The 16,175-nt window shown below is 37.0% G+C and overlaps 1 protein-coding gene across 3 annotated transcripts in view; it reads left to right on the plus strand.

The window, feature by feature from the left end:
• Positions 1–16,175, plus strand: part of GRID2 (glutamate ionotropic receptor delta type subunit 2) — a 1,445,111-nt gene that overhangs the window by 1,179,929 nt on the left and 249,007 nt on the right. For all 3 annotated transcript variants that reach the window (XM_077762310.1, XM_077762308.1, XM_077762309.1), the window contains one exon: positions 6,782–6,977. In XM_077762310.1, coding sequence (XP_077618436.1) covers positions 6,782–6,977 — 196 coding nt within the window. The remainder of the gene's footprint in view (positions 1–6,781; positions 6,978–16,175) is intronic.

Consider the following 16,175-nt stretch of genomic DNA (forward strand, 5'->3'; position numbering starts at 1 on the left):
CTTTGGGGTCTCTAAAATGGCCTGCCATATTCACAAATCCAAATCAACTTTTAAATGTGCATAGGAATTCAAGTTTGTCCAAATTCAGGAAGATGTTCCCTTAAGTAGTTCATGACATCCATTTAATCAAATACACCTATTTTGCATGAATTTTCAGTATTACCTGTGAACATCTCATCTACAAGTCATGACAAATGGGGGTTCCCCTGACTACTTTGTAAGGGGGAAGGTGCAGGAAATATTTCTAAATCTCTCAGGAAAGACTTGAGAGTCATCTTGATACCTAGTAAGCCACTATATGGGGACAGTGTTCAAAAGTGAAAGGTGTCCTCTTCATGAGTACTATCACACACTTTTCGTAGACCAAGCACACTTGAAACATCAGCTCTAGAAACATTTTTCTAGATGTCTCCACAGGCAAGGAAAACAAAAGCAAAATTATCTCTTGGGACTACACCAACGTATAAAGCTTTTGCACAGCTAAGAAAACCATTAACAAAACAAACAAAAAAAAGCAACGTACTTAATGAGATATGACATTTGCAGATGATATATCCTGTAAGAGGTTGATATCCAAAATATATTTAAAAAAATCATAAAGTTCAACACCTAATAAATAAATAAATGGTTCTTAAAAATAAAGACCAAATAAATATTCTAAGAAAGTTTACAGTGCAAAGACATGAAGCTGTCTTAGATCTAATTTACTCTGTGGAGCCACATAAGGGTGGTTTTGAGGACAGGTGAAGAATGTGTGACATGAGTAGAGAGGGGATGAAACAGAGAGACTGGAGAAGACTGCACCATTCAGGCCTTAATTGAGTGCCCCACATGGAGCCATTCTTGTCCTCTGATCCTGATCTGTAAATCCTCACTCCTTTTTGGTACTCACATGGCCCCTCTTACGAAGCACCTTCATAAGGCCCTCTGAAGGGCCTCCCTTGGGAAAGCTGTCTGTCTCCACAAGTAAAAAAAAAAAAAAAAAAAATCCTAGCCTTCTGCCCTCTTTGGTATCATTCAAACTTGTTGGCCTTAGACTTTAGGTTTCTGCTGTCTTGAGAAGGAAAAAACTGGCACTTTGAGAAGAAGGAAGACACAATCACTTTACTGCTCCATGAGAGATTGCTGTGGCTGGGTTCCTTCTGAATTACCTTGCCCCACAAATTATACTTTTGGCTATATAATATAATCTTTTATGAGAAAACCATATTTCTTCCCCTAACAGGAGTTTGATCTTAATCTTCTTAAAATAAGAAAGGAAATATTATTGGGCTAAAGAACATTAAACTCTTCCCTGAGCCTGTTTTCATTGAGTAGCGGGACCCTTCTTGCACTTAAAGTAGCTCTCATTGAGTCTTCTGTAGGGACTGAGCCATCTGTAATCCAAATTTTCTTCCGACATGAAGGAATGTCAGAGTTTGCTTGTCCCATCACTGACCTTTGATACTCTTATATTTCATCAGACTTTCTTTACAGACCTGTGTTGAGAAGGTTTGGAAGTCTTTACTTAGGAGAAGGAACTACTAGAATGGAGAATGTTGTTTTTCAAAAGACAAGTGGCCTTGGCTATTTTGTAATTAGGAAGATGGGAAGCCTTTCTGTTGTGCTTATTCTGTTCTCCTATAAGTAGAGCATACAATTCCCTTTCTTTAGGTAAATATTGAACCCTCGAAAGAAAAAAAAATAATTTAGTTTTTGATGCTAATACTCAGTATTACCAACAGTTACTATTCTTTCCTTGTTCGAGTGCTTATCTCTTCCTTAGCTATTAAAATCGTGAATTCTTTTATATTTTTTCATCGTCTCAGCTAGCAGAGTTAGTTGAAAAGTTTTCTTCCCCATTTCAGCTTGCTTCTGATCCGTTAGTCAGAAGTCACTCATCAAACCATCCACTACTTGTTAGCTCCATTTTGCAGCCTGTTTTGTTACAGGATAAGTTTCCAAAGTTTCCTTTGAAAACTAATTTTTAGTTTGTTTGCTTTTTTTTAACTACAAAATACTACTGGCCATTATTAACCACCCACAGAATGGCTGGTAATTTGTAATAAAAATCCCATTTTTATGCAATGCTAGTTTAATTTTTTTTTAATGTTTTATTTATTTCTAGGAGAGAGAGAGAGACAGCATGAGCAGGGGAGGGCCAGAGAGAGAGGGAATCACAGACTCCGAAATAGGCTCCAGGCTCTGAGCTGGCAGTCAGCACAGAGCCCGACGCGGGGCTCGAACCCACGAACCGTGAGATCATGACCTAAGCGAAAGTCGGACGCTTAACCGACTAAGCCACCCAGGCGCCCCTATGCAATGCTAGTTTAATGGGAATTCTGCCTTTCTAAGATGAAAGCATTTTTCCAGCACAGAAGAGAAGCCAAAACACATGAGCCTCATTGAGATTAAGCAACATGTAATCTAAAGAGGTAAACAAAGAAGTAATATTTCATAAAAAGAATGCTAAAATGTGCACATATTCGAAGTAGTAGAAGAGCACTGAAGAGGCAGCTGAATTTGACTTTGAACTTGAAAGGAAAGTATTCACNTAGTTTAATGGGAATTCTGCCTTTCTAAGATGAAAGCATTTTTCCAGCACAGAAGAGAAGCCAAAACACATGAGCCTCATTGATATTAAGCAACATGTAATCTAAAGAGTTAAACAAAGAAGTAATATTTCATAAAAGAATGCTAAAATGTGCACATATTCGAAGTAGTAGAAGAGCACTGAAGAGGCAGCTGAATTTGACTTTGAACTTGAAAGGAAAGTATTCACCAAGTAGACAAGAAGACATGTGAAGAAAATAACTACCAAACAATGATGAATGATGAAATGGTCTGTTTACCCTATAATAGTATAAATGAGGCAAAAGGTTTTTTTTCTGAGAATGAGAAAAAAAAAATAGGCCAAATTTTTTTAAGGTTCTTGAATGCTATGGATTTGGAGCTATTTTCTAAGGGCGGTGGGGTATATAGGAAGTATTTAAATAAAACAGGAATAGGATCAGACTTTAGCTGTAGCGTGAAGGATGGATTCGAGGTGGGTGAGAGTAGATATAGGGAAAACGCTTAGAAATCATTCTTTAGGTGAAAACAATGAGAGAATTATCAATGAGAGGACAAATATAGTGACAGATCTGTAAGATTCAGGAAGTAAAAATGTATAAAACTTGATGAGAGATTAGATAGGGTAAGAGACAGACAGAAAGGCCACACGTGAGGAATCTGAAATGAATTTAATTGATGGGAAAAATAAGAAGGTGGCAATTCTAAAAATCATAACAGAGAATGAAGTAATAGTAATAATAGTAATAAAATTAATAATTGCAAGTACTAGCAATGGAGCACTCATAGAGTGTTAAGTACTAAGCTAAGTGTCTTATATCAATATCTACATCAAACCTTAAGCTATATGATTACAAAATTTTTACTTTCCCTACATAATACGGAAATGGATTGCAGTTTAGAGAAGATTAAATAACTTGTCCAAGGATTGAAACGCAAATTGTTATGTCTGCAAAACCCAGGTTTGTAGAAACTACGAGGTTCCCTAGTGCTGGCTGTTGGTTACAGCAGGCCTACCTTACCTGACCACTTCAATCCATTTTTCAACACTTGTCTCTTCTTCTTGGATCTCAGTGACACTAATTTTCAGTCCAGGGGACCTTTATTTGGCATATTCGTTGTTCTTTTGAGTTTTAAATTTTGGAGCAGTTTTGTTGTTGTTGTTGTTGTTGTTTGAGGAGTTTTGTTGCTTTTGTTTTTTGGGTTTATTTTTTGGTTTCCGTTGTTGTTCTTTTGTGTGGGTTTTTTTTTTTTTTTTTTTCTGGAAAACCTGCTTCTGTACTCACAAAACTTTCAGCTGCTGCATCCAATGAACTGCGGTGGGCATCAGGCAGACTTTCAATGTGGTTACTGATGGGCTCCTAGAGCTACAACAATATCTTCTCCTTCGGCGGATGCTGAAATCAACATCCAGAGGAAGAAACTGGGGAGGGAGTGTCGGAAACACTTTTACTGTAACCCCTCTTGTTTGTCTCTCTTCCACTGTCAGCCCCTTTGCCTGAAGCATCTAGCACCTATCCTATCAACCACATTCCATTCCTCTCCCCCTGAAGAAAAATCCCTTCTGATGCGATAACTTAAGTTGACTTGTTCCATTCCATTAAAATGGGATTCGACTTACAGTTCCCCAGAGCTAGAGCTGGCAGCCATTTGTTGGTGAGCATTCCACAAAATCAAGCTCAAATGTTTAAAAAGAAGAGAGAAAATGGAGATGGAAAAGAGAGATTTAGAAGTGTTATTTTAAAGTTTATATGGGTAAGATCTATTCTCTTGTTAAAAGGAAAATAAGTGAAAAATATGAGTGAAAGTTCCCTACAAGAGGATAGGCATTAGATTTTTAACTGGTTGGCAATTTTAGAAATATAAAGGAGTAGCAGCACATTCAAAATTATGACCATTTAGTATAGGTTTATAAAATCTTGTACTTGGAAAGGAAATGATTCTTCAGTTCGACCCTGATTCATGAATCTGCTCATCAACAATATTTATAAAGGGGCCATCCTGCGGCGCACCAAAATCCATTATTAAATTATTAAATAGGTCATTATTAGGAGATGAATCATTATAATAATAATAATCTCCATATAAAACAGTAGGTAAACCTGAGTGCTGATATGACAGGTCCTTTTATCATCACCCGTAGACACTCTTTTTTTTCTATTTTTTTAAGATCTTATTTTATTTTTGAGAAAGAGAGAGAGAGATCACCCACGAGCACAAGTGGGGAAAGGACAGAGACAGGAAGACACAGAATTTGAAGCAGGCCACTTGAAGTTACCACTTTAAAGCATCCTCCACTAAACAGTGGGAAATATGTTAAAATGTTAATGTTTTGAATAGTTTCACTCCTACAGCTGGAAACAGCAGTAAATGAGAAGAAAACTGTATTTGGAAATAAAATTCTTATTGCTATACTGTTAACAAAATAAGCATGGCATGTCCCAGGAGCAAATGCCCTGTCACTCCGATATTAGCTTACATCCTGGCTACGTGTAGCTCACTTTTATTTCCACTATTGCCTTCATTTTTATACCATTACTTTATCCTTTTACAAGTGGTAGAATTAGTTTAATAGTTGTAGAATATTCCAGAAAATTTTTCCTTGGAAATAGTGATTTTTAAATGCATCATTTTATGCAGCAGACGTATAGGAACAAACAGGAATTATCATGGTAGTTTCCATCGAGTAAATAACATACATCAACAACCTAAAATTCAATAAAACATAGATCAAATTTTGCTGAAAGTTGTCATTAGAAATTGGCACAAATCCTCCTCTAGCAAACACAGCCCATAATTTATTGTTTGGAATACAGTTTTGCACATGATGGAAACCGTTGACCTGCAAGAGTATCTCAATACCCTTGCCCAATGCTAGAATTGTTTGCAAAGGCCCCCAGCAAGTCGTTAGTGAATTCCATCTAGAAACAGACCAAAAGGTCAGAGGTATATATATAACATGAGATTCATGAACCTTATTTCTGGAGGGCTGTGAGTACTCTTATTCAAAATATGGTGTAGTGTTGCAAAGCACCTGCCGCCATTCTCAGAATGTAGTGAGTTTGAATATGCCGGCGTCTACTTTTGAGCAGAATGCCAAAGATATATTTGTTCCTAAAACTCAGTCAGTAGAGTTGAGCACCTACACAAAACCAATGAATTTCAATGGAACAGTAATTGGTTCTCCAAGTTAGAAAGTATAGTGTGGCTCAGAAACTGAAATGTGAGGAAACTGACCACCAATTTAGATATGAACAACCTGGACAAACAGATACTATCTATAACATAGAGATTGATTTGAAAATCCAGAGCATTATTTTGCAAGAGAGGAAGCTGGAAATATATTTAGCTTTCCAGAAGCATGAATTTTACTCTATTTGAGTACAAATAGAAGTGTCTCTCTCTCTCTCTCTCTCTCTCTCTCTCTCTCTCTCTCTCTCTCACACACACACACACACACACACACACACAGGCGGGCGCATGCATGCACACACACAAACTTAAAGGCAATACAGCAAAAGAAATATAGAAATAAGAGGCAACATCTTGCAGTAAAAATACTATAGCCTTTGAAGCCAGTCAGATCTATATCTGAAACATGTCTGATCCCTCACTGACTGTGCCACACTGAGCAAGATTTTAATACTCTCAACCTTTGTTTTCTCATCTATTAAATGGGTGAAATATTTCTGAAAATGGGACATTGCTGTGAGAATAATGTATTTCAGGTGCTGCATGTATGGAATTGCCACTTGTTAAGTAGTGACTATCATAAATACTAATTTTTAAGTATACACTTGACCTCAAAATATGCTGTTTATGCAAAATGTAATTATTTTATAAAAATACTTAAGCATTGACACCTAAAAGAATATAAGCTTAAGGCTTATAACGTATTGAACTTTTTAAAACTAAATGATTATATGATTGTCTAGTTTTGTTTTTGTTCTTTTCACAGTGATGTTCACATAAAAAAAGCATTGCCTTACCACTAGAAATTTTCATTTCTCTTTTACTAATGACTTGGTCTTCTAATGATTCGTGGAAGTGTCATACACCCTAACAGCAATTCTCCTTATATATTAAATTTTAATGTTAAGAAACCACAAAATAAGAAAATCAACCTGACATCTATACTTACATATATTATACTCTGCTTTCTATAACTTTATTTCCAGTTGAAAGTGTTCAGTACTCTTTCTTGTGTCTTTCTTCTCTCCTAATAATGAAGATCTCTCCAGGACCTTTCCAAGCAAACAGATATCCCTTACGGCACAGTACTGGACTCTGCAGTATACGAACATGTCCGGATGAAGGGAATGAATCCTTTTGAAAGGGACAGCATGTATTCCCAAATGTGGCGGATGATCAACAGAAGCAATGGATCAGAGAATAACGTTCTGGAATCCCAAGCAGGCATTCAAAAGGTACTGTTCTTCATTCAGAGTCCACTATTTTGTCTCCCATATTGAAATCGCTACATTGAGATTGGTTTATTTCTTTTTCTTTTTTTTTTTATTAATTTTAACATTGACATACAGTTTGTAGCTAAATTATACCTACTATTGATTTAAGGATTTTGAGTTGACACATTGCTTAAGCAGAGGGAATTCAAAGCTTTCTGTGCTGTGTCTACTGGATCTGTCTCCAGTGGAAATCCAAAGCCAGAAGACATAAGCCAGGACATGAAGACTGAAAAAGTTTTTACAAGTCCCATTCCAAATATCATTAAGGTTATCCAATTCTTTCAAATGACTTTGGGGTACTGCCTACCCTGCATTTGTTTTCAGATGCAAACCTTATCTTTATGTATGATTATGTGGTGGGTAAAAGTTAATCTTGTCAATAAATAAGGTTCCTACAAATGTCTGTTTCTATTTCAAAAATGAAAATATTTATATCTTACTTTAAGTAACCATCATTTAGAAGGTATTTTATCAGGGAGTAAAAAGGGTTAGGAAGGAGTCCTTTGTGTAAAACATAAAGCTAGTTTTTATTCTGGGCTGTGGTTTATAAATACGTATATAGATGTAATCTTATCTTCCTCAAGCCCCATCAATCTGCATGAAGGAACTGAATGATTGTTGTTTAAAATTATCCCAGTGGCTAGCACAGTGAAAGTCACAGTGGTTGACATTCAGTAAATAATTGTGGGATGAATGAATGAATGAATAAACATCAATTACAGCAACAAGGATGGTATACACTTCTTCTCTATAACCTTCCACAGCAGAATAATTTGGACCCCATGTCTGAGTTCCTTGTTGGAGAATGTTTTGATGGCTATAGAAAAATTCTGCCACAGATTCTAGTATTATTCTGTGCCTTTTCATATGATGTCCTTTATCTGCTGCTGCTAATATTATGCTTCCCTAGAGTGAACCTAGTTAATATCATTATTTTAAAAGCTAATGATGCTGATATAAACCTCTTTCCAAGTACTAATGTTGCATTAGGATGTCAATGCCCTTGAAATGTTAGCAATGGCCTCTAACTCCTTCACCCTTATTATATTAAGGTCCTTTCCCTGGACCCAAGAATTGATTCTAAACTCCACTGGCTTCTAGAAGTTCCACAATTACTAGGAGGATGTGGAGGTTGGGTGAGAATGGGTGAGTGAGTGGACCTATATGTTGTCTGAGGAAAATGGTGGGTACACATTTTAAGATTTACTAGATACACATAAGTTATGAATGAATTTAAACCACAGAATAAGAATCCTAAGTAGTTTTTAGGAGAGTTACTTTCCTTCATGCTATTAATTGTTAAGAAGAATTTTGTTTTCTTGAGTATGATTATATTCATAGTTTATACTTCTATTTTAGAAGCAAAAGCTCTCCATACTTTACAACCTCTTTCTATACCATATCATTTCAGATAAAATTCACTTTTTTCTCCAAAAATCTTTTAAAATTTTTATTTAAAAATATGTATTCACTCATTATTTATTTATTTGTTTTTTCATATAGCATTTGGTAAGCAACAATTGTGTACCAAGCACTGATCTAGGAGCTGAGGATGACTCCCCCACAGATCAATGATCATGGGATCTGTGAAATATAAAGTCTGGTGAGAGAGAGAAAAAAAAAACTAAAATACATGATCAAACAAAATGATTTAAATTATGTTTAATGCTATGGGAAAAAAACATGACTACTCTTATAGAAATTAAAGAGAACATCTACCTGAAGAAGAGTGATTAAGTAGAGTTCCCTGAGGAGATAAAATATTAGTGACCAGTGCCTGATCAGGAGCTGTTCACGTAGAAGAAGGGGGCAGGGCCTAGGCAAAAGCCTGAGGGGATAAAGCCAGTTTAAAATCAACATGAACTGGAACATGTCAAATGAGAGAACATGGAAGGAGGTTAGTAACGGGATAGATCATTAAGGACCTGGTTGCCCTTAGTTAGGAATTTGGATTTTTTTTGGATGGGGAAAAAACGCTACTAAAATAGAGGAATATTGTGATCCATTATTACCTTTCAAGAAGGTCTCTATAGCTGATGTATGGGGATTGAGTAAGAGTATGCAAAGAGTGGAAATAGTGAGACCATAAGCGACTCATAAATTTCAGAGGTAGTCAGTCAAGTGGCTACATGTAGACAAAGCCTTGTTTTATTCTTATATTCTCTCTCTCTGTCTCTCTCTCTCTGTCTCTCTCTCTGTCTCTCTCTGTCTCTCTCTGTCTCTCTCTGTCTCTCTCTCTCTCACACACACACACACACACACACACACACACACACACACACAGCCCATATACCTTCCATTCTTTGTAATAATAGAAACTGGGTACACTTCCCATATCCGGCCATTTCCAAAATAAAAAAATAAATCATAATGTTATAAGATATCAAATGGCACACAGAAGCTGTAAATGGTCATGTATGTATTAAAATATACATCTACATCTTCCAAAGTCTTCAGAATTGTCTAAGAAAACATCTCCTTTTCAAAGTATATACAGTTTCCTACATTTTCTGTTTCTTTTTTTTTTTACCTTTATGTCTTTTAGCCATGTAGAATTTAATTTGACAGTTGTGTATATGTAAAAAGAAAGTATAAATATCCACACTGAGAAAATTTCAATCAGAGATTCTGTGCAATAAAACTGTTTTAGACTAGGCTATTGATAATTTTACATCCTGTGCTGAGAATATGGGTTATTTATTTTTTAGACTTAGCCATTTATTTTTCTTTAAATATGTAGCTATTCCATCACCTTTCAACTTAGGTTAGTGTTTCTAATGCTATTATTGAATGTTATACATTTAAAAAAATTATTATGATCTTCATGGAACCCTGTTCCTAGAAAAAAAAAATCCATCTACTTTTTTTTCCTGGTTCTTCCAGTTCTTAGGTGTATAACTTTGGGCAAGTCACTCAGCTTCTGTAAAACTCACTCTCTTCATCTGTACATTGATCACAGTGTGGGAATTAAAAGCCTGAACTTTGCAGGAATGTCAACCTTTGTTTGAATACAGTTTATTTTTTAAACTAAAATGTGTAAATGTGGCTAGTTACTTAAAAATCTCTGGGCCCCAGGATTTTCATCATGTTGATAAGGATTGCTACTTCATATGATCCTTTTTCATTATTTAAAAAGTATATTTTTTAAATATATATTTAGAAGCATCAATAAATAGTATGATTAGAGCCTTAAGCTCATAAAACGATCCTTAAGATTACCTGAGAGAATGTAAATGTGACTAATTTGTAACTACAAAGCTTTATTATTGAATATCTCCTAAGGTCAAGTTAAAATTGTACCATAATGAAAAGGATAATTAATGAAAGAAGTAGAAAAGAACAATTTCTATTCTCTGATAGTCTACTGATAAAGAGAGCTTATGATTTAAAATTGCAAATAGTGACACCTAGTATTGTGCCATATTTATTCCGTTTTCTGATTTATTAGCGAGGTAGTGAAGAATGTCTTTATGAATTCATAATAGAAAATACCAAAGTGAAATTTACTTGTGGTATATATTCTTTCAACCAAAATCAGAGACAGCTGAAAATCGATTACACAGAAAATAGGTAATAACAATAAGATGTCTTTTGGTTCAGTTTGCTAGGTCTTGGCCAGCTTCTCTTAAAACACAGAACCAACCAACCAAAACAATAACCTTCCCACCTGCTAAAGCTCACTGGGAGCTTATAAGACTGAGAACTATGACACATGAAATGTGCTTGTGGATTCTTCCTTGAGCAGCTGGTCTTGCATATCCCACATAGCAGCTTCCTCTTCTCAGTCATCAGTTTCTAATTTGTTCAGGCAGAAAAGACCATAGCGGTTTTCTAGGTCAATTTTCCACAAAAGGCCAAACGTCTTCTACAGCATCTTTGACAACAATTCATATATATAGTAACTGCCTTCCAGGAAAGCCTGCATCATTGTGCAAACAATCCTAATTATAGCTTTAAATAGATACCATTAATGTCTCAGTTTGTGTTTGTTCTTAATTGTGCTACTAGTCTTATTAAGTTTCTCTCACTTGAAGGTAGAACTTGATCTCTTCTAACATCGTTCTGCTCGTACCAAAGAAAGCTATATAAATGAGGATTAAGTAAATGAGTTCTGATCTGCTCTTCTCGGGAGATATTCACCTGTATCAGACCAGCCTAATTAAACTAGAACAAATTTGTTTCCATCTTCCTCTTCCCAGAGTTTTTTGCAGAAGTAGAAAAATGTATGTGAAAAGTATAACTGGAATTTTTAGTGCATTCATTCAACAATTATTTATTGGGCACCTTCTATGTATCAGCCAGTATTCTGGTCACTGGAGTAAACATAAATGAAAATAAAATGTCTCTACAGAGTTCTCATTCCAGTGGAGAAGGCAGACGATAAACAAATGTGTTATATTTCAGTAGTGATGTGTTAAGGAGATAAAGTAGGAGAGGGAAAGGGGGGACAAGAATGAGATGGTCTGCCTTGTTAGATCAGATGTCCACGGAAGATTTCACTAAGAAAATGACACTGGGGGTGGGGAGGATGGTTCCTGGGTGGCTCAGTCAGCTGAGTGGCCAACTCTTGATTTCAGCTCAGATCATAATCCCAGTCTCGCCTCAGGTTCAGGGTGAAGCCTGCTTAAGATTCTCTCTCTCCCTCTGCCCCCTCCCTCACTGTCTCTTAAAAAAAAATTAAAAATAAAGAAAATGACATTGGAAAAAAGACTTAAAGCAGGTAGAAAAGAGACAGAGAGGTGTTTATCTGGGTGATATGTTTTCAGATGGAGGGTAAGCCAATGCCAAGGCCCTGAGGTGGAAGCATGCCTGGATGTTCTAAGGCTATGAAGGAGGCTCATATGAGTCAGAAATAAAGTATAATATCAGAAGTATAACAAAATCAGAGAAGTAGAGGGCCAGGTGGTAGGGGAGAGGGCATATCATATACAATCTTGTTACTCACAGCATAATCCTGGGAACAAGCAACATTAGCATCACTTGAGAGCTTGTTAGAAATGCAGACTCCTGGGGGTGGCTGGGTGGCTCAGTCGGTTGAGCACCCGACTTCAGCTCAGGTCATGATCTCACGGTTCGTGGGTTCAAGCCCCGTATCAGGCTCTGTGCTTACAGCTAGTTCAGAGCCTGGAGTCTGCTTCAGATTCTGAATCTCCCTCTCTCTCTGACCCTCCCCTGCTCACGCTGTGTCTTTCTCTCTCTCTCAGAAATAAATAAAAACATTAAAAAAAAAAAAGAAAGAAATGCAGACTCCTGGGCCCCTTCAGATTCAGCTCTTCTGAATGTAAATGTCATTCTAAGAAGATTCACAGGTGATTCATAAGCATGCTAATATCTGAAATACTAATACGGGTTTGATTAGGACATATAGAACATTCTAAATGGGCTTTTACAGGGCTCCTGGGTGGCTCAGTTGATTAAATGTCTGACTTCAGCTCAGGTCATGATCTCACAGCTTGTGAGTTCAAGCCCAGCATCAGGCTCTGTGCTGCCAGCTCAGATTATGGGCCCTGCTTCAGATTCTGTGTCTCTATCTCACTCTGCCCCTCCCCTACTCATGCTCTGTCTCTCTCTCTCAAAAATAAATAAACATTTTAAAAAATTAAATGGGCTTTTGCTCCATGGGAGATATGAAACTTAGAAAGGTTTTGAACAGAAAAATAACATGATAGGGGTGCCTGGATGTCTCAGTCAGTTAAGTGTCAGCTCTTGATTTTGACTCAGGTCATGATTTTGCAGTTTGTGCGATCAAGCCCTGCATCAGGTTCTGCACTGACAGCATGAAGCCTGCTGTTGAGTCTCTCTCTCCCTGTCTCTCTACCCCTCCCCTCAGTCATGCTCATCTTCACATTTTCCCTCTCTCTCAAAATAAATAAATAAACATTTAAAAAGAGTAATATGATATAATTCAGATTTTGGCAAATCACAAAGATCTGACTAGAAATGAAGGATGTGTATGTCGCACTAAGAGAGAAGTCTGTGGTTATTTAGAGGGCAATATTTATTTCCTGATAACCTATTAAACTCAGGTGGTGAAGAACAAATTATTCTAAAACCTCTCAGCAATGAAGACTACTCAGGAAGAAAAGAAAATCATGATTCGTAGGATTAAAATCCTGCCCTAGCCAGAGGATCCTAATGGTAACTGCATAATATCTCAGACTACATAGTTCAAAGAGGATATAAAAAAAATCTGATGGATACTATGGCAACAGGGAAGTAAGGGTTGGTGTTGGCTGCAGCAGTTTTCAATCAGAAAGCATCAATTTGCAAAGCTAATTAGTCTGCACAAGTCCGGGAGCAGTAGAGGGAAAGGGAAACTGACAAGCCCAGAGGGCTCAGGCCCCAGCTCTAGTGCCAGCTGGAAAATTGGAGTATTGAAATGAAAGCCAAGACAAAAATTGGTCACGTCAAATGGGCCACTATCAAGGACTTTTGAGAACTGGAGTAGAAAGACAAATTCTAGACCCTGTGAAATCGTGAGGGAAGCCTACCATCTTTATTTATCCATGGCTGACAAAACTGGGTGGATTGAGCCTGTCGTTTTATTAATTCTTTCACAACCTGCTCAGTGAGCACTTGTCATTTACCAGGCCCTGTTCAGGGCATGGGTAGTTAAATAGAACAAGCAAAGTCCCTAACCCAATGGAGATTATTTTGTAGTGGGGAGAAAAAAATAGACAATCACATAAACATGTGCTATGAAGAAAATTGGAAAGGTAAGAATGAAAGAAAGCAGAGGAGGAAGAGAGATGTTTGCCATCACATATAAAGTGGTCTCAGAAGTTGTCTCTGAGAAAGTGACATTTGAGTAGAGACCCGAAAGAGGACAGGTTATACCATGAAGATAGTGGGGAGACAGTGAGGACATAAAGTGCTCCAGGCAGAAGGAACATTACTGCAAACTTCCTGAGGCAGAAGCTACCTTGGCATGATGGGGAGAAATGTCAAGACCAATGTGGCTGGAGAAGATAAGGTGCGCAGGGGAGAGTGGTAGGGAATAAGATCAGAGGGGAAGTTAGGCTGGTCGGTGGCCTAAAAATCTCAGAACTTGGGATCCACTAAAGTTCCAACTGTATCTTCTTTTTTTTTTTTTTGAGATATAATGAACATATAACATTATGTTAGTTTCAGACCTACAACATGATTCTATATGTATATTGCAAAATGATCACCAAAATAAGTTAACATCTGTCACCATTGTTACAAATTTTCTTTTTGTGATAAGAATTTTTAAGATCTATTCTCCTAGCAACTGCTACATATGTGATACAGCATTATTAATTATATCACCGTGCTGTACATTACATCCTCATGACTTATTTATAACTAGAAGTTTGTCCTTTTCAACCCCTTTTGCCCATTGCATCTTAATTAGGCAATGGAAGGCATCTGAATATGTTAACTCCTTTCAGGTGATTCTGATTCACAATAAAGGTTGGCAATCACTGACATAATACTTTGGAGCGATTTAATTACTTTGATTTTGAATAATTCTGAGATAGGAAACCCAGTAAGGGTTGTGAGCAGAAGAGTGACATGATCTGACTTACAAAGAGGTCCACTCAAGATGCTATGTGGAAAATAGGAGAGGTCAAGGCTAGAAGGAAAAACAGAGAGGAGACTGCTGTTATAATCCAAGTGAGACATGATATGGATGGACCAGAGTGGTTACAGTGGAAGTGGTGAGAAGTGATTGAATTTGAATATATTTTAAAGGTATATTTTCTAAACATTTTCTAAAAGATTGATTGTAGGGTAAGAAAAAGAGGAGTTAAAGATGAGTCCAATGCCATTGGCCTTAGAGTGGGAAGGATGAAGTTGACATTTTTTGAGGTTGAGAAAACTATGGAACGGGCATATTTGAGAAGCCAAATGAGAATTTGCCTTTGGTGTACAGCTAACATGAAATGTTTATTAATTATCCAGGAAAAGATGCCGAGGAAGCTGCTTTCTATATATGAGTTGACTGCTTAGGAGAAAGTTCCAGCTGGAGATTTGTAGATTACTAACATAGAGGCTGTATTTAAAGTCATAAGACTCACTGATATCACTAAGGATGTGTATCTATCTAGAGAAGAAAGCTATGTAAAGACCAATCCCTGAGACAATTTAGTATTTAGAAGATGGAGAGTTAAAAAGGGTATAACAGAGTCAGAGAAGGATCAGCCAGGGAAGCAGGTAAAAAAAAAACAACAAAAAAAAAGTGGTTGTTTAGAAGTCAAATGAAAAAGTATTTCAACAAGTTCAAATGATCAACTGTCTGTCAGATGATGCTCATGGATCAAGTATAGTGAAGACTGAGAATTAATGATTTATTTGGCAAGTAAGTGTCTCTGGTGACCTTGACAAGAGCAGATCTGGTAGAGGGAAAGGAGAAGGAATTAGAATTATATTGGAGAGAAAAAAGAATGAGCAGAGAGGCAGTGGAGATTACAAGACTAGGTACTTTCATTTATTTTCTTTTTATTTTAATTTTTTATCAAGTATAATTAACATGCAGTGTTATATTAGTTTCAGGTGACAGTGTAATGATTTGACAATTTTATACACTACTCAGTGCCCATCATGATAAGTGGACTCCTAATCCCTTTTATTTATTTCACCTGTCACCTACCCACCTTCCCTCTGGCAAACAACCATTTGTTCTCTATATTTAAGAGTCTGGACTATTTTGTTATTCTGTTTTTCCTTGTACATTCATTTTGTTAGAACAGGCACTTTTTTTAATGTTTTATTTATTTCTGAGAGAGAGAGAGAGGCAGAGAGACAGAGACAGCATGAGCAGGGGAGGGTCAGAGAGAGAAGATACAGAGTCCGAAACAGGCTCCAGGCTCTGAGCTAGCTGTCAGCACAGAGCCCGACGTGGGGCTTGAACCTACGAACAGTGAGATCATGACCTGAGCCAAAGTTGGACGCTTAACCGACTAGGCCACCCAGGAGCCCCCCAAGCAGTTTTTTAAAAAAATGTTTATTCCTTTATTTTGATACAGAGAGAGAGAGGGGGGGGGATGATGTTTGAGAAAAAGTTTTTTTTTATATAGTTTATTGTCAAATTAGTTTCCACATAACACTCAGTGCTCATCCCCACAAGTGTCCTCCTCCATGCCCATCCCCCCCTCCCCCCACATCCATCAGTCCTCAGTTTTTGTCAGCATTCAA

This window comes from Crocuta crocuta, unplaced genomic scaffold, assembly GCF_008692635.1.
Source record: "Crocuta crocuta isolate KB4526 unplaced genomic scaffold, BGI_CrCroc_1.0 scaffold83, whole genome shotgun sequence".
NCBI classification, from domain to species: domain Eukaryota; kingdom Metazoa; phylum Chordata; class Mammalia; order Carnivora; family Hyaenidae; genus Crocuta; species Crocuta crocuta.